Source organism: Ciconia boyciana, chromosome 3, assembly GCF_034638445.1.
Source record: "Ciconia boyciana chromosome 3, ASM3463844v1, whole genome shotgun sequence".
NCBI classification, from domain to species: domain Eukaryota; kingdom Metazoa; phylum Chordata; class Aves; order Ciconiiformes; family Ciconiidae; genus Ciconia; species Ciconia boyciana.
The window spans coordinates 119,537,291-119,560,687 of NC_132936.1; the positions used below are offsets into that span (position 1 = coordinate 119,537,291).

The 23,397-nt window shown below is 40.7% G+C and overlaps 1 protein-coding gene across 1 annotated transcript in view; it reads right to left on the reverse strand.

The window, feature by feature from the left end:
- Nucleotides 1-23,397, reverse strand: part of PCSK2 (proprotein convertase subtilisin/kexin type 2) — a 103,137-nt gene that overhangs the window by 18,164 nt on the left and 61,576 nt on the right. Inside the window, exons 6-8 of the mRNA XM_072858561.1 lie at nt 12,708-12,784; nt 5,985-6,073; nt 3,101-3,276 (exon numbers count right to left, since the gene is read on the reverse strand). Coding sequence (XP_072714662.1) covers nt 3,101-3,276; nt 5,985-6,073; nt 12,708-12,784 — 342 coding nt within the window. The remainder of the gene's footprint in view (nt 1-3,100; nt 3,277-5,984; nt 6,074-12,707; nt 12,785-23,397) is intronic.

A 23,397-nucleotide genomic window follows, 5' to 3' on the forward strand; every position in this document is an offset into this window, starting at 1 on the left:
ATGCCAGGAATGGGAAATAGGAGAGGAAAGGTAAGAAGATGTATCAGCCTTAGCCCACCTGGTTATGACTGCACAGCTTCAAGCCATAAGAATAGTCATACAAACAAGAAGTCTCACCGTTTCTGCAGTTAGCATCATCGTATCGTTATCAGGTGACTAGTTACCCCCGGAATCCCAGCAGTTCTGGAAGGAGGACTTCAGAAGGACATGACAGTGGAACGGAGTTTGGGGGAAGGATGAAACTCGTCAGTGAGTTTCTCCTTGAGCCAGGTTCCCAAGTGTGCTGGCAACAGGGTAAATGTTACCTGTGTTTGTCAACTCAGTTAACTGTATATTCCCCATAAGAATTTGGTATCACTCCCACTTATTTATTTTTAGTTTATTGCATTAGAAGCAAGGATATTAATCTTGCTCTGTGCAAGAGATCTTACATTTCCTTCTAGGACATTTGAAAGTATTGCTTTTAGTTTAATAACACATTTTTATTCTCAGCATGTTGCTTCCTCCCTGCCAATATTTCAGCTTCATCACTAATTCATGAACCATCACTCTGGTGAGAATCAGCCCTAGACTGAGACAAATAAATGCAGGAATTCTTTTTCTCTCAGTTTATAAAAGATACTTTTCTCTTTAATAAGAGGGGTTTTTATTCTGAAAAATGATAATAAATTAGATTTACATTCATACAGTCAATAGAGAATTCAGTGCATATATTATAGACCTAAACAAGGTAAAAGGGTATTATATCAAAGGCTGGTTAGTCTTCCTTTACATGCAGGAAAGTCTGTAGTGGGTTTTTCAAAGCACCATGGAGAGTACCCAGCATCCACTGACATCTTGAAATATCTTTATAAAATCTGGCTCTCCACAAAAAGAGATCAGAACAAACTATACCCAAAAACCCCTTCTGTGACTGGAAATGGAATGAGCAAAATAAGGGTAGATAAAGCTATGATCACAATGCAAAGGGAGTTATTTTGGGGTGGAGCTGTCTCTTCTTTCGTGCAGGTATTACCAGGAGACAGTTGGGATACTGCCATTAATAAAATTAAGTGTAATTGCCCCTGGAAAAAAATATCTTTCTTAGGTAGAATCCAGTATCATTCCTTCTGCTCTCTAATTCTGGAATAGCTGTTTGGCAGAACTGGTTTCCTAACGCAGGCTGTCCTGTTAATTTTATGCTTTCTGATAAGGTACGAGAGCAATCCTTCCCAGAGCGCAGCTCAACATCACCATTCTCAGTCCTTCGCAAGCATTCAACCTGAGAGATCTCAGGGCCCCTCCTGATCTTAATATTGCAAATTATTTCCTAAAGACAATTACAAACACTTCTGAGGGGAAGGCATTAAAAAAGTAATAGTCCCATATTTGGGAGTGTTGGGCGTATGACCAGACAATAAAACAGAAAAAATCCCTTCTCCTATATTTAACATTCAAAGAGAAGGTTAATTCCAGCGTAACTCCACAAACTAAAGCATATGGCAATACGATAGCAAGTTAACTGAAAGATCTTTTAAATACCAAACTGCAAAAAACCATGGCTACAGTTTAAAATCTGCTTCTCTTGAGAGGGTAAAATACCTCTATTTAGTTTAGTTTGCATTCCCCTGCCAGGGTTATTAGTGCCTTTTCTGTTACTTTTAGATGAGTTCTACACGGGAGGAAAATAACACAAAAATTATATGGGAATTTTTTTATATTCAGAGTTTACGTCTGCTCCAACCAACATTAGTGGAAGGAAGATCAAGTATCCACTAACTATAAGACATAAAGGTATTGCTAAAATATATCAACTGTCACATACCTAAGAAAGATTCTCTGCAAGACAGGAGTATTTAAGGGGACCTTTATGGAAACACTAGATAAATGACAGAAAGTCATGAGAAGAAACACAGCTTGTGTAAGATGACTTCAGAGGGACTCTGAGGTCGTCAGAGGTTTGTAAAGTTTATACTACAAAACTGAGCAGACTAAGGAGAAATTTGTGACGAGTCTTCCTGTGTTATTGCGGCACATTGCCAATTTTATGGGCAAGAGCACGAAGATGACTATAATTCATCTGTCATAGGCAAAACATTTGAGGGTCAGGATTTGAGAAAGCTTTACATGCTCCACTATCTACCACAGCAGTAGATTTAATTATCATGTCACAAAACCTGGTAAACTGAATGTGCTGCTCACAGCGAGGTGATGATGAAGAGTGGGAGAAACTGGCACAAATAAGAGAAAGGAATAATTTGGATGGAAAAATGAGTAATTGTGGAGCTCCCCCACAAAACCACCCTAGATGTTCTGGGGAATTTCAGATCTTTTCATTATGGAAACCCATCTATGATCAACCAAGGGGAGGAGGCTCATTCCCTACAGCACCAGGAGCAGCTGTGGTTGTCCTGGCTGCACGACACCAAAAAGATGGAGATGGAGACAGAGACATGGAAGATTTGTTTGTTTTGGACTGATTTGTTTTCTTTTTATTGCGGCACACGTTTTACCCAATCTTCTAATAGAGTACAGGTTTAACAGATTCCATGATGTCTTTGTTAAAGACCACAGACTGTTCCTAGAAGGAGGTGGAAAGGTGGGAATAAACAAGGAAGCTCCTCCTATGGGGGAATAATATTACTCCATGGACATCTGAACACTTGTGGTGCAATCACAGCTATAATAGTGACCACATATGAGTGACCTGAAAGATACCACAAATCCAAAACCATAATTAAATTGGTAGCACACCAAAACAGACAATGTGATGTCAACAGTACAGCTGGATGTTTCAACCTGGGGATTATTTACAGGATCAGGCTCTTCCATTTTGACTGCGATGGCATATGAAAAGCATATGTAAGCTGACTAGAGATAAACACCGTTCCATGCAAGAGAGCACAGTATCTCGAGGCTGTACAATAAAAGCAATGCCACAATATTGCAGAGAGAACATCAATGGACCTTGGAATACGCTGAAAGTTGGGATACTTCACACGATTACATTGTGTTCTGCAACTTCTATGGGAGGACGATGTATTCCCAAGCCACTGGTTTCAGCGCAAGCGTGTACATATCATTCTGCCCTAGTACCCAGATTATTTAATAAAACTGTTACCTTGTTCACACCATCTGCCATCGCTTGCAGTGTTAGCTCTCTAGGTCCATCCACAGTCTTTCCATTATCAGTTGGTCCCCAGCTGGCACTATATATATCTATGACTTGAGGCATATGACTGATAGAGGAAGCCTCAATAATGTCTGTCATAAATGGCTGGTCAAGCATTCGAATACCTGTAGATTTAATCAACATAAACATGAATTATACATTACCCAGCACAAGATGAGATCTCAGCACCTGGAGAAGTTCCCCAGTTACAGGCATTTTAATTCACTGGCAGTTTCATCCACTCAGTAATTCCGCACTCGCCATTCACATTTCACCAGGGTGTGCTTACCCAGCAGGATGGCAGCACTTAAACACCCAGCCACAGCAATGCAGCATGGCCCAGGAAGAGAAAGCACTTTATTGTCAGCTTTCTAATTACACAGTATTTTCCATCTACTATTTGAAAACACTTTTAAAACAGTAGCACTCAGCAATCTCAGCATTTCATAGCACTTATATAATATTAATAGTATTTAAAATAGTATTTTGTAACAACTAGGGAAAAGGATTAAGGCCCCCCCAATCTCTAATTTATACTCAGTGATGCGTTGACACCTCATTATTTTTCCAAGTAATTTTTCTGTTTATTTTGGTTCTTCTCCAGAATTTAATCAGAGAGGGGAAACACACTACACAACAACTTCCTGGAAATATATAATTGTGTCAATATGCAGACGCAATAGCAGAATATGGCCAGTATTTAGAGAAAAAAGCAAACTAAAAGCTGCTTCCTTTAACCCATACTGCAGTAGAAATCAAGTTAGAGTTTAAGCGATACAATCCTAGGACATGCCAACTTCACAAAAACTCAAAGTGTTGTCCCTAAGCAAGCCAGAGAGTGTGACAAAGACAGCAGCGCAAGCCCTCACAGCCATCATGCCCCACACATAGGACAGTTTCACTGATAGCCAACCTCTCGGTAGCCTTTGGATGAGACCCGAGTAACCAGGGACATATTCCAACTCTCATTGGTAGCCTTGAGTTGAAGTTCAGTTTTTCCCAACAGTTTTAGGACACAGATGGGACAGAAATCAATACCACAGAGCCACAATGTGAACAGCAGCGAGTACCCTGATTTAGAAGCCAGTGCTTTTACTATATTCAATACAAAATCCATGTGCCAAATGTGAGGCTGGAAAAAGTGATATAAACTTCAAATAGAAACCAGACCAAAGCTGGATATTCCTGATCTCCTAATTCAAGCTAGAAATTATGAAGTCAAACTCAATGAGTGAGAAATCCCTTCAGGTGCTTATAAAATGCAGATCTGCACCGAAACCACAGAATTAATTATTGACCCCGGGGAGGTGGGGGCACAACAGGAGAAGCCAAGCCATCTGGTTTGACTTTAGGGCAAGAAAGAGGTACAGGAAGCAAAACACACGATGGCCCAGAACCTTGGCTACAAACTTCCAATTCCACCTGCAAACATGGACCTTGAATCATGTCAGCAGCAGGCTCTCAGCTCTAATGAGCTTCCAAGTTCCCACTGACCACACGGTGGTGCTACAGGTGCACGCTGTCCTCAGGCAGGAAAGGCTGGCTTTGCCAAAAGTCGGTGGGGATTTCCTACAAAGTGGACAAGTATGGAAGGCTATTTGTAGGCTGTTGGTCATCAGAAAAGGCAGAGGCATCAGAAAGAGGACCACTTGATTTTTAAGCAACCAGCTTGAAGTTGTGGAGTATACTAACAACACAGATGAGGTCCAGCCAAAATCCCATGCCTCAATTCACATTCTTCTAAAAGTAGCTATTGCCAGAATGCAAATTTTGTGAAATGTCCCATCCCTGAAGGGGATGTTACCATTACTGAAGAAAGGGGACAAGCACTAGACCTGCCTGGCCAGTTACTAACTCTCAGTGATATTTCTCAGGGTAACAGCTCAGCAAACATTGCTTGGTGCCCTTCTACCATGGAGATTCAGCTTTTGATCGTGTAGGTGACAGGTGAAATGTAGCCTTCCCCAGATTCTTCTGACACCGTGGTGAAACAGGGACTGGCCAAGCAGAGCAGAGCTGCCCATGCAGACACATGGTGAATCATTCCCAGGAAGCAATGGGTGCATCCACACTGGTGCTTTAGTGTGGATCAGGGAATGAAAGTGAAATTAATGAGCATCTCTCTCTGCTTGCTGTGCCTCTGTTCTCATCATGGAACAGTCTTAGAGTGGGAAAACTGGACTTCTTCAGATTAAACTAAACTGACACATGCTGTCCAAGAGCCTAACTCACTCCAACCACTGTATTCAGTCTATCAGTGCAGACAAGAGCTAGTTAGAAGTAAAAATACTCAACACACCCAAAGTGTGAATACTGGGTGCTAGGCACCACCCATTTCATTCTGTGCATCTGCTCCTACCACTCTGCAATGTTTGTTAAAATAGAGGAAACCAATGGCCACAGAGATTTACAGCACTGCAGGCCCTGCCCTGTGAGAGCCTAAAGAAGAGCAGCATGGGATTTGCCTTTTCAAATAGTTTCTAAGTGCAGCAGGAATTTGTATTTTACCTCCTGCAAAATGAGATTTGTCACAAATGATTCTGCAGCTACGCAGGGAAGCAGCACTGAAAATCAGTATACAAACAGGATTTGGCATAAGAAGGAGCAGAGCTGTTCCTTTGCAATGTTATTAAAGAGGCTATATAAGGCCCTCAATTGAAAAGGCAAAGCCATGGAGAAATTCCTCTCCCCAGCTACTGTGAAAAGTAATAAACACATGGCCCAGTGCCAATCTGCAGTCCTGTCCTGGGCAACGCTCCCTGTCTCTGCAGGAGAAGTTTGGTCTGAGGCACAGTGGCCTAAGGACCATTTACACCTTGAATTGCCACCGTACCTGCCACCTTGGAGTTGTATGCAACTCCCACGCCGCAGATGTTGTTGTTGGCAGCAGCAGACACCTCTCCCGCACACCTTGTCCCATGGCTGCAAAAGGGAAGACAGAGACACCAGATGAACCCCAGCTAATGCATGTGCTGAACTGAGGTGGATCACCGCGATCTTGTTTTTGCCTCAGTCGGCTCCCAGAACTTCAGAGGAAAACCACTCCATGGCAAACTGTTGAGTGCTGTACTTGGATGAGCTCATTCCTTCCTGAAGCAGGAGATAATGAATTTCCCCTCTGCAGTATGAGCGATGCTTGCTCCAAGGTTAACATGCATACTTACGCTTCATTTAGCCGTGAATTTATTCAGACCTTTTCTTTTTAACTCTGTCAAACAGGTTCTGCTTTGTTACCAACTATTAGTCAGTAGAAACAGTCCCTTGACAGAACAGTGTAAAAATAAGATCAGTAATAATTCCTTCATTTTTGTGACTTGACGGTGTGATACCCATTATTTTGAACCCCCAGAACAAAGTCTGATTGCCCTTTCGCTATTCGAACATGTATCAGGAGCATATCCCTGACCACAAAAAGAATGCTACGGAAAGAGGTGGGTGCAATATCAAGCTGGAGTAGCAGAAAGCAGCCACGAGGGTCACTGCACTCCTCAGCAGCAGAGCTATGGCCTGGCTGGCCAGGCCCAAAGCTGGCCGGACCCTAGGCACATGCATCCCTGTCCTCCGGTGCCTAATTCCCAGGAGAGCTGACAAGGTGCTCCAGCTGTCAGCTCACAGAGCTACTGCTTTTTGCTCAAGTGGGAAATGTCTCTGCTCTGGCACGGAGGTCCAGGCTTGGGCTGACACATGGCATTTCAAGAACACTTGGCATCTCTGAAGTGCTTTACAGCTCTTAACAGAGACCCTTTACCTGGCAGTGGCTCTGAGGCAGTCCTGCAGGAAGGCAGATTGCATTTTCCTGTCTCCTAATGCATCATAGAAATTAAACCACAGGGAAGAAAAATATGGACAATATAATCTAGTTTTTTTAAAAATAGCACAGCAGCAGAGAAACTAGTGAAACCTGTGCTGCTGTCAGGTTTTTTTAAGTTTAAGATGTTGAGTCAGTACGAATCCATCCTACTGCTCACATCAATCCACTCTGTGCATTAAAACTGGCATTGCTCCTATAGCATGCTAAGGATTGATGCAATTAGCAGTGCTTTGTAATACAAAGGCTATATGGAGCACGAGATGAACCATCCTGGGAGGCAGCAAAATTGTTTTGATCACCTTTTTTCTCTCTCTCTCCCTTTAAGCATCTCTGGCAAAGGTGAGTGTAATATTAATAAAGAGGTGAGAAGCAACACATTATTTTTCCTGATGTACTTGGAAGAATATATTTTTAAAGGCAGCTCCACGAAGGAAAATAACTGGTCTTGAATATACACGTGTCTTGATCATAAAAGGGTGAAGATCTCATGAGAGTTCCTTTTACAAAGAGGGCAGAGAGGAGAGCGATACAGATTTCTTATTCAGCTGCTGGAGAAATTTCTTTCAACAACCAAGCAGGTTTTCCCTCATGCCCCTGTTCAAGGAACTGTGAAAAAAATATACGGTTGCTAGGCATTCATTATCTAGTCACCTGTGGGCTAGGTACAAGCCACAGAGCAGAATAAATGGCTTTGTTAAAAAATTGTCTTGACTGATGCTGAGGTGCAAAAAAACTGGTGACACTGTCAGGTGAGCTCTTTCTCTCACAGAGGGAAAAACTGTATTAGGACCTTCCTGGTGAAAAGATTTTATCAGAAGGTCCTCTCGCCCACCTTGCCTTCCCAGCATACTGGCCCACATGATGGAGACTGCAAGCAGACCTGTTCCAGCAGCTCAGGGTTTAGATACCATGCTGCTGACTGGAGGAAAAAAAAAAAAAATATCACATGTGAGTCAGTGGAAATGCATTTGGTTGAATTATTAATGGAAAATAGCAGACTTTTCCAATTTAGCCCTATTTGCTGTTCATGTATCATCGATAAACCCATTGCGGTTTCTATGAAGTGACCCATACCATAGGCACACACCACAGCCTCTCTCTCCAACGTTCACCTCTTCACTATTATTTCAATGTTTAAAACAAGGGGATAGAAAACAATTATGAATATTTTCACCTACGAACAAGTTACTTCAAAGGTAAACCATATAGTAGCATGCAGACCAAGTTTTCCATAAACATTACATAAATGCAAACATTTCACATGAATGTTCATGAAAACCTAAGGTGGGAGAGGGTGATTCAATTGAAAGTCAGTTTTGCCTTCAGCTGGTTTAAATAACCTATCTGTACTAGTTACAAAAATTTCACTCTGCTTTGTCTTTGAAAACTATTTCTATTTCTAAAAGCCACTGCCAATGCTATCATACACGCCCTTTTATCGACACATTTTTTAAAAGAGTCAGAGGTGGCACAGATTTTCATTGGGATTGCTATTCATCTGCTTTGAAATGCTTCTGCAGCCAGCAGAAGACAGGATTCGCCCTTCCTAACTTCAGCTGTCTGCCGGGGGAGGGCTATGGAGAGCTGCAGTCTCAATAGCTGAGATGATCTGCCTATCTTGACCACTTTAGTTCCTTGCAGTGGGCAGCAGTTAAATATGCAAAGCTCAGAGGGACACTTTTATGGGGCATATGTGTCCCTCTGAGCTTTTTTACTCACATGACATCATCAGCTTCTGAGCATTTGAGTGTTTGCGCAAGGGAAAATGTTCCCCTACTTTGGGGAACGTGCCACTCTGCCTGCATCCAAACACGCCAAGAACCAGCAGTAGTGCCGTGGCTCCTCCTTGACGCTTGTGTCGTAACACTGCAGGCAGAAAGAGCTGCTAAATCTGTTTATTCCAATTCTCAATTATTATGTTGTTTCCATTGTACTGACTGAAAAATGAGGAGGAGGCATTTTTACCCTGTTAATGAGCACTGTCTGGAAGCCAAGGGGAGTTCCTTCCTTGACTCAATGGTATTTTGTTTGGATCCATAATAAGTAAAGGATATTTTTACCTCTGAAGAATATGGGTTTCCAAGATAGTGAATAATTTTTGCCCAGCTAACTCTTATCTGGTTGAGAGAATATACAGAATACAAAGGCTACAGGAGTGGAAATAATTGTTGGTTATTTATATCATGGCAGAAATTTGTAATCTCAGTGCTCTGAGATGGGGAGCCCTGAGTCGTGCCTTCTACACACTCATAACAAGAAATCTGAGGGCTGTACAGAAAGGCCAAGCTATCTCTGACTCCTATGGGTACCTCCACACTGCACAACATGGTACATGCCAAGGTACTGAATGTGGTTCAGGATTAAAAATCACAGGCAGTTCCTGAAGTGGTTCCTAAAAACCACTGAGTGCTGTGGAGCTGCCTCTGCTTTTGGGAACAGGGCTTGGTTCAGGTTCCTTCACTGCTCCTACTGCTCCTCAGGCTCAAACACAGCCCTGCCCCATGTTGCACCCAGTGTCCCCTTATCCTGGCTTGGTCCCTAAGCTGTGGGTCTGAACACAGTCAAGCAGTCAGTATGGTAAGCATGGGAATAAATCCCTTGGTTGCCCAGTCATCTACGTGCCTCTCCCTGTAATAGCAGCCAAACTGCCCGATTGCAATTCCCTGCCTGAGGCACCACGCTGTCCCATTCCAAAACCCACCCTGCTTGGTTTCACAGGCCAGTGGCTATTAGAAGGAAAGGCCATAGTGCTTCCAGCAGCCTTAAAAAGCACAAAGTGGAAGGGGAATCTGTGCTTACAAGCAGAGCAGCTGCGATTAATGAAATACTCCATGCAAAAACCTCTCCCTTTTTTTCTTAAAGTCTAATGACACTTTGCACATGCAGCTGGCAGCTCACAAAAGCCCCTTGGTTCATCTCTTTAAAAAACAGTCCTCTGCTTCTTGTTCCACAAATCACTTGAATTGCTCACATAGAAATGTATTCTTTATGGAAAAAGGGATATTACGCTATCCTATTTTGAGTCTGATCCTGCTACATGCATAAAATTCAATGGGAGATACATCACTGACTGCAAACTGAGCAAAATGGAGCCTTTACTGCAGGTTTCTCTGAATGGCTTTTCTGTGCAACTACTCTCTATTCAGATGCACCATTGCAGCTACACATATGGCTAGACAGACTGTCATAGGCAGACAGTTGTAACCTACCAGTAATAATAATTCAGGAGTCAGAAGTTATGACAATAGCTTATACATGAGCACATCAGCTTGATTAACAGTATAGTCAAGAAATACGCAGAGAAAAACATAGTCACGACTACTCCTGAACAGCTGGATATGGTGTGTTGGTTTGCATCTTAGCCTGGAGAAAACATGAGATCTTGCATCTTAAAGCATTCTTGAACTGCGCAGGCAGGAAAGGGATGCTTTCCTGAATGTGTTGGAATGCTTTCCTGATTTACCTTGCAAGGCAGAAAATTCCCTGTCTCACCAAAGAAACCTCAAGGTTCATGACAAAGAATGCTATACTTTCTAAGTATCAATTTTTTCTGTTGGAAGGAAATTAGCAAAGCAGCTTCTGCATTGCTTTTCTCCTCCTGTCTTGGTGACTTGAGCTCCCCATCCCCTCAAGAAAAGAAATAGAAGAAAGTGTTGCAGTTCTCTGAAAACCTGAATCATGTTGTTCTCAATAATTACAGACTGGGTCACAGATGACCATGGTGCTTACCCTTGATTCTTCACTTGGGTGCCTGAAGTTAGCCAGAGGTGCCTGGGGCCAGATACCATAACCCTTGACACATCCAGGATGCTCAAGGCCCGGTTTTAGAGACTTTAGGAGGTAACTCTGCCTCCAGGGCCACATTGCAGAACACGTGAGGACTGCAAACTGTGCCCCACTATAAAATACTTGATAGCAGCACAATCAGTGTTAATGGGGCTTGGCAGAACACACTTAGTTTTATGAAGTTCCACACTGAAAATGACAGAAGCTACCATTACCCACTAAAGTTAAATTTAATTTTCCTCTGTGCTGCTCCAGAGCTAAGTGATATCTTTCTCCTACAAAGATCCTTTGCATAAATAAAGCAAGAAAGGCAGCAGACCCTCACAAATTAGAGCCCTAGTCTTTCTCGGACTTTCCATTCACTAATTGGATTCATACTAGTTTAAAAGTGTCAGATGTCCTTCCCTGAAATGAAGGAGAAATCTCACTAGCATCTTGCTTTGGCTGAAAAATGGCAGGACTACAAAGGAGGACATCACAGCTCCTAAATCTGTTTGATCTGTTCCAGAAAGCCTGCATCTGAGGTGGAAGCACAGCTGCTCCACATCTTTGTTGTGCCATTCTGACAGAACTAAAATTGATTTCTTTAGAAATAAAAACAAAAAACCCATACAAAACTCAGAGGCCATCCATATACCCATACTAAGTTAGAGATGAAAACCACATCAAATAGGCCTAAAATAGTTTTTGATAAGCACTAAGACTGAGCCCTGAAACCTTTAAAAGTTTTCAAATCCTCAGTGCTGCTGCTATGTAAATGCTGGCAACATCAATTACATTTGCATCTAGGAGACTTCTGGAAATTTCACTGAAAATATCCTGAAACAATTTTTACCAGTTTACAGACCCTGGGGAGTATGCCACAGAGCCAGAGATGCTGGATGCCGAGATCACCAGGTAATAAACACAACTTATAGGTGTGCTTTGGACTCTGCACCCCTGACTATGTTAAATCTTGCTAGGAGCAGTCAGCCTGACAGAATGAGTTTTTTCATGGGACAGATGCAGAATCCAGGGCACAGAGTTTTTTTAAAAACTGTCAACACACATTTCTGTTCCATTCTAACCACAAATGAGTTTTGGGAAACAAAAAAGGTCACATTTCCTAAAATCTGAAGCCTTTCCTTTTGGGCCATTCTTATTTATGCCATACCTTGAGGACAAGACCTTCTCCTGCTGGAAACTGGCTAAGTTCAGAAGATATTTAATGAGGAGTGGGTCTTGGGCAATCATGATGTGTTCAGGAGAAATAACACAACAAGCACAGCTGCACTGTTGATTCCAGGTTTATAAACACAACAGAACAGGTTCCCAGCCAGTGTACGTGGACTTTAATTCCTCCGGCAGCTAGAAGTATCTCAGAATCAGCCCTGAAATGCTACCCATGTACACTGTCCTTAAATCACGGTGAAAAGACAGATGATTCAGAACTTATGTAAGATTTAATTGGTTTTAAACTGGTCATTCTACACCATGCTGCTTTTCTGCTTTCTTAGTCTATAATCAGATGAAAAGACTTTTTTCCCCCCAAAGCATTTTCCTGTCTCCAGCTTACTCCCTTTAAAATTAGTTAGCAGTAATACTGCTTCAGACACAGTAGATGGTAACCAGTCAAAATTGTATTAAGCCTATACAGATTTGGCCTACCATAATGTCCTAGGATAGTTGACAGAAAACAGTATGTGGCTATCACCCATTCAAACAATCTACACGTATACTCTCCTGAAGCAGCAACTTCATTTATAAACCATAAAATGGTCGTTCAGCATTATCTAGAGGCTACCTAAAAAAAACTGAAGTCAGAAGTAACCTCTAATTTTCTAGCAGTAGTGAGACTGCAGCTTCTGTTTTGGCAACCACAGAATTTAGCAGAAAACAGACATTCCACAAATATCAGCCAATAATTATAATTTCTTAAGCAAACCAAAGTGAAGAGCAGGCTGATCAAAATCCATTTACCTGTTGAACCAGTCATCTGTGTAGCGGGGGTAGGGGTAGGGATCGTTACTGCTGAAGTCGTAGCTGGCTTTGGCGTTCTGCAAAACACAAAAAGGTTCAGTAAATCAGCCAAAAAACAGATGTGCAGGGCAAAGTGGAACACAAACTGAGGGGGGGCTGAGAATCCTTAGTAAACTTTGCCCTCTTCGTTCTGTGAGATGCATCTGGACACAAACTGGTCCCTGTTGTGCTGTGCACTTCCTACACCAGCAAGCCTGGGGAAAGATGCTTTCTGGGGTGCAAAGCCTCCTGTGGACCATTTAGTCTTTCCAAATAGCGTGGCTAATTGTGAGGTGGTGTGAGAGCTCAGGCTACTACTGAGGGGCTGTTCATCAACATTTACAAGAGCATTTAGGTTTTATGCTACTTGGTGTGGCAGGACAAAGGTTAAACCCTATTTTCCAAGCAGTGGGGGAAGTGACCAGACACTTGAGTCTTCCATCATAGAATTATTTTTTAAAAACTCATTTATGGTACTACAACAAACAGTCAAATTTCTAAAAGCATTTCAACACCTAAGAATGTAAGTTTCTCAAAATTCAAATGTGAAAACTGCATTAGTGGTCAGCACATATGCCTGAAAATCCTTTTGCATATTTTCTTGGTCCTTTAGTTGTCTGAACAAATGCAGCTTTCAGGAGCCTTTGAAAAATGTCATCCTGTGCCTCTGCTTTTCATACAAATCTAAATCATTCCTGATTTTGCCCCATCAGCAGAGTTAAGGACACTCAGCAACTTTTTGATGCTATATCTAAGAAGCAAATGGAAAGTTTCAGAAAGTCAAGTGCCATCTTCTTTCTTCTCTCTTAATGAAAAAATAAATAAAGGGTGACTGAAAATTAAGCTTTTAAAAATATTTAGAAGCTTCCTCTCAAGTGTATGTTCACAGAGTTTGTATTTTAATAAACACCATACTCAAGGAACAGAATTATGTTAATTCTTAATTAATGTGTACTTGTATTCTTTTTTCAGATTTGGCTGAGCATGCTATTGAAGATAATTTGAGACTCGTGTATGAATAGCTTTGCTCCTAAAAACATTCCCCTTCAGCAGATTCTCCGTTCCTGGGGTACAGGAATAGACAGTCCATTGGTAGCACCAAAGTCTTTGGGTTTTGGATTCAAAACCCCTAACTCTCAAAAACTCTTGTACCAGAACGAAACAGGGACAACATTGTCCTTCATCCTTGGAGGGTAAAACTAAGTATCTTCCAAGTTACTGTACAGTATTTTTTTTGGGTGATCATTTCAGAAAGCCTGGTTGCTTACATCCAGCATGGACAATAAAGACTTTGCAGCATTTGAATGGAGCAGAGATTTGCAGAATGCCTATCACACAGCTTGATGCTGTTCTCCAGCTCAGACATAGCTGAATCCCTTTGTGAGTATCCTTATTGATCTCTCTATATCTCTAAAGGCAGGCCCTGATTTTCAGCCTGAAGATGCCTTCCAATAATGTCAGCTATAGCCACAAATTCTCAGTGCCCAGGTGTATGTTTAATTTACCTCTTTTAATTACCACAACTGCTTATACGGCACTTTGAATGGCATAGATTTGTATGAGCAAATAGTAAACAGAACATGACTTTTCAGCCAAAGAAGGGGAATTTGACAGTGGCCTATAAATCATGAAGAGCATAGAGAAGGTGGACAGGGAGTTGTTATTTACTACTTCTCATAATATAAGAACTAGTGGGAATCCATAGAAATTACCAGAGCGGAGACTTAGAAGCAGCAGGGAACAAGAAGTACTTTTCCACAGAACGTGTAATGAGTTAAAAAATTAATTGTCCCCCAGCAATACAGAGGTTAAAAGCCTGAACGAAATCAAAAAGTGGTTAGGCAAATAAATACAGAAGATAAATCTGGAGGGGGTATTAGATGCTGTGCTTCCTCCTTCTCCAACAGTCCATAAAACGGTGAATGCTAGAAGCTGGGAGGCCATGATCAGGTAGACACTACACATTCTCTGACTTGGTGACCATACTGCTCCCCAAGCATCCACTACTGGCTCCTGTTGGAGGTAGGATCTTGAGCTAGAAGACTCTGGGTCTCACCCAGTGCGCCTGGCAAAAGCCACATGGCACAGACATCCCAACTTAATGCAACAGAGGAAGTTTGGATTCCGCAGCATCTGGGGGAGCTATGACAAGGATTTGTGCAAGGGGCCAGGTTTCATCCAATACATGGCAGTGAAAAGAAATTAGCTTGTCGACAGAAGAGCCAGTCCTGTTCTTTATTAATGAGTGCAGTATCTTCTCCTAGCAGGACAAGCTGGAAAACCACATCCTATGGTAAAGTCAAAACAGAAACAATGACTCTCTCCGAGTAATTTAATTAGCAGATAAAACCTACTCTGTCACAGAGTCTAGCTTGGCAGCCTTTGGAGAGAAATGCATTTCATTCACAAATTAAAGAAACTTTCTTACACTACTACCTTGGACTAGACATGCCCTGGAAACTACGCAGATAACATAGGACTAGATGTGCCCTGCAAATAACTAAGCTTAGTTCCAGTGATTTCAGATCGTTTCTTTCAGGTAGGTATGGTCTAACTCATACTAAATGTAATTAGTTCAATATATTGCCAGCTTCTTATTCAGTCAGAACTTCTGTTTTCACTCTAAAAATACTGTACCAATGAGAATTTAAACTCAGTTGTGGGTCAGTTGTGTTTTTTTCCCCATCTGGAAGAAATGCAGTCCTACTTACATAGACCCTAAGCTCAAAGGGGGTCTGGTGAGGCTGATTTTTCAGGACATCATCAAACATGCAAGCACCTCATCGTAGCTATCAACCGCTCTTGACTCTAGAATTCCCTTGTGCAAAGAATGATGGATGGAAAAGCCCTTCTAGCTATGCAGATGTACCACTCGTTTCCAGAGTAGTGATAGGCAAAGGGATTCCAGCATGAATGATTCAGCCACCCTACAGCAGACTGCAGCTCTGCTGTATGTAAGCTAACCAAATGTCAGCTTATGGAAAGGTTGCTTTAGGCAGGCTATAAACAAAGTTGTGCAGCAGTCTTCCACATCCTGTAGCTCTTATTTGCTTGATTTTGGATCACTGCACTCAAAGGAAAGAGATATCTAATGTAGCAGGAACCATCCACAAAGTGCAAAATTAAGAAGAATTCTTGGAAAGAAAACAACTGCTGACTGCACAATTTATCTTCATTAGGGTCTTTGAGAAAAGACAGCGAGTTTCAGCTTCATGAAGGAATATTCCGCCCACACTATGGAAGCAGTGGAATGGGTAATGAAACAGCAGCGACAAGTACAAATGGACTGCTTCAAGTTCCTAATTTAAAGATCAAATCCCCAAATATCTAAGCCTCAACCTTTTTTCTTTCCTTTTTTTTTTTTTAAAGCATAAACCAGTGACAAATTAAATCAGTTTCAGCACTGGACCAAAAAGGGAACTGCTTCAGTGGATAGCTAAAATATTTCATCCTGTGTTTTGGGAAGCAAATATTAAAATCTGTGCTCTGCCATTCTCCTCCACAGGCTGGACTCCCCAGCAGGCAGCAATTTATTACTAACATGGAGATTTAATCAGGGTAGGAACCCAGGAGGTGGCAACCAAAGCCAGTGCAGATGAGGATCTGCAAAAGCACACCGAAATGAAAACATTTTCCTTTTTAATTCACTTGATTCAGTTTCCAGTTCTAATGCCAAACTGGTCTACTGGCAGTTACTTCTCTTAGACTTGAAGCGTCCGATATTTGGTTTTCAATATCTAAGGTAGTTGCCTGGTTTTTTTCCTCCAGGGAGCAACTCAAGCCACCGATCTCAGGCACTGATCATAGACTGTGGTCTAGCGTTAGACTAGTCATTAGACATACAGTGTTAAAATGAGATGAATCCTATCCCTCATGTTCAATCAAAACCAGTTGATTGTTGCAAAGCTATTTGCACCTGATGTTTATCAGTCACCATCTATACACAATTAGTTATAAATAATGTCTATTATATAATAAAAATGTTATTACAGAGAGGAATAGTATTGTATTTTAAGGCATATCTCCATTTTTGCTTTCTAGCCTCTACCCCAAATAAGATGCTACCAGAAGAGTACTGGATCAGACGATGAGATTCTTTCAATCATTTATTAAGTAATGGCTTGTATACCACGACACGAATAGATTACTTTTGCCTGGGTAAAAAATTCTGCTTTCCTTAAAAATAAGCTTAGGCTGGCATTTGCCAAAGAATTGCCCTGTACTTTTAAAAATACATGCAGTTAAATCTTCTGTGTAAAACATTCATTATGTAAAATATGACAATAACAATAAATCAGTTGTCCCACGTGTTGCTCAGATCTGTAATAAAATTATGTACCTTGAATAATGCAGCAAGCCCATAAATTTTTATATGGCTTTACAAGCCTCTGAAGAGTAATTCACACATACTTCTCCTCTTTCTCTGTAACTCCAGAAATGTGCCTATGCTCACATGTTAGTCCAGGAGACAAACAATTAAAGACACATGTCCTGCTGGTCACAGCCTGATTCTACTCATGATGTTAAAGCACTGGTGAATTTAGCCCAGAGATTTGTATCTTTTAAAAGAAGAGAAACATTTTTAACACAGTTGGCATCCGGTCTTACCCTCTTCAAGCAACTGCAAATCCTTAGAGATCTGAGGTAGAAAGATACCTTTTGCTTGTTTGATTTCTTTACTGATCCAAAGAGTGAGCAAACCCCTGGGCTCAAATTACAACATATAACATCTCAGAGAAACTGTACTAAAATAACACCAAACGTCACGCGATGGAAAAATGAAATTCAGTTTTGTACACACAAGCTTAAGAAAATGGAATATGCTCACCAGGAGGGAAAAAAGGAGGCAACATGATATTTTGCCTAGGAGGGGTGCTGTAAGGCTTAAAGGTCATTAATGAAAAACAAAGGCACTGTTGCTAACTCAGTAGTCATACAGTAAGCCCTCTCCTCTCTGCTATGGGAAGCATGCTGTTCTATTTTGTTTTGGTTTGTGGTTTTTTTTTAAATGGAAATGAAAAAAACCTGCAACTTCTTAAATAGCTCTGCCTCTACATGAACTAATTTACATGTCCTATATTACTATCCAGCAAATTCAGAGCTGCACTCAAGACCTTGTCAACACCGAGAATATATCCACAAAGTAATGGGCTATGTTCAAAAATATTTACCTTAAGTCCCTGGTGGTGAATATCATCATCTCCCTCCACAAACATAAGCCTTTTACCCGGTTCCTACAGATACATCATAAAAGTAAAAATACTCAGCCAGACAACACCAGCCAGATCCTGAATAATGAATAAGACAGCAGCACACTTTTCTGCCATCCTCCTTTTCAAAGCAGTCACAGAATAATACATCAGAGCATCATTTGAAATGGATGAAGTAGAGAAGTGTGCTGGGTCCTCAATAATACTTGAGGTGCCCATAAGCCCTCCGGGTAGTCCAGTTTCAGGTATGCATTAAAGGCCCTGCCTGGCCACAGAATGAGCAAGTACCGAGCACACTGCAGTGGTGATTTCATTTTCTAGTTATCACTGAAAAAGCTCTATTTCAATTTCCTTAACGCTCATCAAGCATCTGGGATTAGGTCAAAAGAAAAACTAGTGGAATTACAGCCAGAAGAGTATAAACTGGCTACAAACAACAGGTGACTACTGCTTAATTTCTAACAGTAGAAATATCTGAGGTTACAAGTGGTAACAATGCTAATAATCCAGTTATTAGAATTTATAGGAAGACATGTTCACTGTCTCACCTCTGATGAAGCTTATTTTGCAAAGCTGAAACTTTTTCACAGCTTAGGTTTAAAAACAAACAAACAAAAAATACAGCTGAAAGACATGGGACCTCCTGTTAACATTTATATTTATCTTCATTAAAGTAGCATTATTTTTACAGTAACAATTATGAAGAAAAACTGCTTCACTGAGATCATCTTACATTGTGTTCTTTTTCTCGATCAGACAGATTTCCTTTGTCAAGTAACTGATGATGTTTTCTACATATCACTTGGCACTACAGTGTCACACAACCTCTTATTTTACTTTTTCCCCACTAATTTCTTTCCTATCTCCCTCACAGACAAAAATCAGAAAAGCAACACAAGCTACACTGCCGGCTGGTGCTCTTCGGCACGTGAGCATCTTCAAATAGGAAGGCTGCAGCTAAACAAATTATTTCACATGGGGATAAGGCACCTGGGCAGCACAGCAGTGACATATACCACACAGGTAGATCTAACCACAAACTTTTTCAAGCTTCAAAGAAGAGATGAAATTATCAATTCCATTCTTAGGTACCAAGACAGTTGAATGTTTTCCCAATATAGTAAACCAAATGAAAGTCCACATGCATCCAGCTAAATGCCATCTAACTCTCTGTGGCTGTTTGCTAATGCTTGGCTCAGAGGTATACAGTCAAACAGGACCAAAAAAAGGAATCACAGAGACTCAGAGAAAATTTGGATTGGGTAGATTTTTAAGAAGTGGAGAATTATTATTTTTTTTCCCCAACAAAGTTTTATAAATAAAACTAGCTTATTGAAATACCCTCCATTTCCTCTCCCCTGCATCTTCACCTGACATAGGAAAAAGCATAAGAAATGGAGGCAGGCATGAGACTTCATTAAAAAGCAAGCAGCCAAATGAACTTGTGCTTATAATAAAGAGACTGCTTCACAATTCACCTCTTGGCATTCTTAGCCTGCTTCACAATTTTCAGGTTGATGTGGAGGAAACCTAAAGCACATCATCAGTTGTTAATTACTTAGAGCCAGAGCTCTGAAGGTAAAAGCAAGTTAACCTACAAAAAACCCCATGAAACCTATTTCTGCTCAGCCAAACACTCCTTAGTTTTCAGACAGGGTGCACAAGAATCTTTAAGTCATACCTGCAACATACTGAAGGGGTACTGAATGTTCATAGGGAGGCACATTGCTAAGACAACGAAATTAATAAAATAAAAATAAATTAAGCAACTAGTTACCGTTAAAGATTTTCAGGGCAAGTAGCAAATTTAAAGCTTTAAAGCTTTAAACTATGGAATGAACTCTTTGATTTTTTTAATTCGGGGGGGGGGGAAGAAAAAAACTGGCATCTGAATGGCTAGAGATATATGAGCCATTGAATTATTTTATCATAACAGCAAATACAAAGAGTTCAATGACTTTTACTGAAAAATACTGTGAACACACACTTCATCTAGCTTTAGTATTCAATTTTATTAAAATCCTGGCCCACATTCCCTTTCCAATACATGGATTTTTTCCCCCTTCATATATTTTGGTTATGTATCAGTGTGACTTACTGAAGTTGAGAGAGTAATAGAGGTATAAAGCTGGCAGCAGAGAAATGAGGTTCAGGTCCATTATTCTTAGTTACATTCCTGTAAGAAATAACTGACAAGTTTGTCAGCACATCAAATATGTGTTGGATACTAAGCTGCAGCAAAGGTTGTGTTTGCAGGGTTTTGATGGCAGCCAGCACTTACAGCCTCCTGGATGGATGAGCTGGATGACAAGGGGAGCTAAGCCCTCTTGCTCTTCTCAAAGCCTACCAAAATCTTGTAGCCACGGGCTCTCCCACCAAACACAGTAGGCAGGATTCATATCACACCCAGCATAAAGGTCTCTTCCTTAAGCGTCCTGTGGTGGATAAAGGACAATTTTGTCCATCAGTGGAAGAAAATCTACAGCTCAGAGTCTGCAGTACAAACTCATCAGTTATTTGAACCCAGTTGTTTAGCATGACATGGTCTGGACGAAGAGTGGCCACTTGCACTGGGAGAGCAAATACTTCCCTGCTGCTGTGTGTGGTTGGCAGGAGTTGGCACCAACATCACTCTCTGTGACTGCAAAGGCATCGCAGTCCGAGTCATTAAAAACCGATCAGTTATCAACAATGCTCACAGAAAAATGCAGGAATACTGGACATGTGGTTATAATGGTACTCATAAAACAAACTTGGCAGGATATTAAGGATGACCACTTTAATGGGTTACACTGATCATGTTACAAAACAGGCAAACTGCGGCTTTGCAGAAAAGGGAAATCAAAGTGGCTTAGATGGTTTGAGGAGTTAGCCACAACAGACAGACCTGGTCCATGATGGTTATGGAGAGGGAAGGACAGGGAGAGCTATTCTGGTGATACAGAGGAACTGAAAGTAAGAACAGATGAGACAGAAAAGTGGTTGGGTATTTTCCTTCTTCTGAAAGGTTTCTCAGCTGACAAGAGAAGGAACAGTTAACAACTGCTCAACTGGTGTTCCACCTAAATTGCATGAATATGGAAGACAATGAATGGACACGTAAAAGTGACATTGTAGGTGAATCAAAAGCAGGTGAGCAGAGAAGAGACTCTGCAAACTATTATCTGCATTTCTTTTGTCACAAAAAGCAAACACAGGTTGACTTACATGCCTTAGAATTAGAAGGTCTTGAAGATGTACTCTGTTTTATTCCAGTTGCATGCTGACCTCATTAGCGTAGTTTGAGAGCATCCCAGGTGAGTATTAATAATGTCACTAATATCTGTCAAGACATGCTGGGTTCTCAGGGATTTCAATAGACCAATTTATACCGTTTTGCATTAATTAAAAAGTTTGCATTGTTTATTCCATGTGGAATCAGCAAAACCAATGGACAGCTAAATCCAGAATTTCAGGGAGAGAATGTGGGATCTTCAGAACAGACATTCTCATGTAAATCCACACATACTACATTTTGCAAGTGTTTATGCTTTTAAATAGGACATGATCATTCCAGGTTCTTCTCTTAAAGATTAGTATATTTGATCATAACTAATGTTTTCACAGTAATTTACTGGATGTGTAAATTTCAGAAATATCCTAGACATCATTAGCTGACTGAAAGAAAGATTCATAATTACATCAGTCAGACGTGGTATCACTGTTGACTAATTCTGCAACTGAGTTAAGTGCCACTGAATTAAAGTGATTTAGTTTCTCACAAGAAGTAGTTCTAAAAAACATGTGCTAATATTGAAATTAAGAAGTCCTTGAACATAGCACAGCCTTTGTGCTCTCCTTTGTACATATTCAAAGAGAGATTCACCTCCTTTAATAAAATCCAGACCACAACCTGCCTGCAGAACATTTCCAATGAATGCCAATCTACATCAAAGCTTATGAGTAAGGACAGCACAGGGAATGCGTGACTGAGGTATGCACTACAATATCCATTTAACTTTCACTAAACAACAACTACCCAGCACTGGAAATGGCCGAAGTTTCATCAAATACAAGCTCCTTTTCTACAGTAAAATATGTTATCCTGGGCAGCCATGTTTCCACAGCTCTTGGTATCACTACTTGCTCAGTTGAAGCTAGGAAGCCTATGCCTCTTACTGTGAGGATTAAAATAAAAAGGAATACGCAGTAGAACAAACACTACAAACCTGTTATTTATACGATCTGCCAAATTTCTGATTGCTCTGAACTTAATGGAAAAACTACCATCAATTTCAGTGAGGCCAACATTTTATTAGACATTGTGCACTGCTATTCTGTTCCCCTGTAAGAGATGTTCATTATGCTTATTGCTTCTGTTGGGAATGCAACAGAAATTAAGAACATCATATTTAAATCAAAGCAATCTGAAATAGGGCAGGTGTTTAAAAATATCTTAACCACCTACACAGCTACTGAGAAGTAAAATATTAATATGGAGAACATAAATGCATACAACTAAAATCAAACAATGCAAAGCAACCAACCATGTCAAGATGAAGTGCCAGGACGGAAAAAATTGCATTAATTTCAAATGAACCAAATTAATTTACAGGCACAGTGAAGGAGAGGTGTTTAAAGTATTGGAGGTCATCCTCATCTTTATCTACTGTATCTAGGCTATTATGGTTTCGCAGAAGAACGTGGACTCCTCGTGCCTCCCTGCTCTCTTCTCCTGCAAGCTTGGCTTATCCAAAGGGCTTGGCCAAAACTCTCCTTTTAAAACCAGTTGCATGCCCACTAGTTAACAGTGGGTTTGAGACTCTCCTTGCCAAAATAATCACTGGGCCTGCAAGACTCTCCCTAACACCTGTCAAATTTTGATGAAGCTTTGTGAGGGACTAGTGATCCCCACATGCACCATCTAATTCAGACTTCCCTGGTGATACCTTGGTAGCCAAAATGTAACTACAGCATGAATTTTAATTAACTTCCACTTCAATGCTGATGGATATTCAGGGATTTCAACACTGGTTAGTGTCTTAAACAGTATGAGCAGTTAAAAAAACTATTCTTTGAAAAAAAGAAAATAAAATCTTCAAAAATGTTTTTGCCTTTTTCAACCTAAAATGCGGTATTTTCACTTTGGAAAAACAGCAGCTCTTTATTTAATTTTGTTGAATTTGGTTTTAAAATTGCATGGCGTGCACTGCCTCCAGGGGACCGTGTATCTGACCCTGTTCTCCCAAGTGGACCATGCACGAGTGGGATTTTGTTGCTGCTGTTTTACTTCAGCGTGTTCTAGAAGTCAAATATTGAAAATGAGGTTGAACTGATCCAAAATAAAAATATTTCACTTTTTTTTTTCCCATGGACACTTTGATTTTATAAAACACTCATCTTTACTAGCAAAAATATTGTTCTAATGGAAGATTTCTGGCCAGTTCCAAAAGCTAATTGGT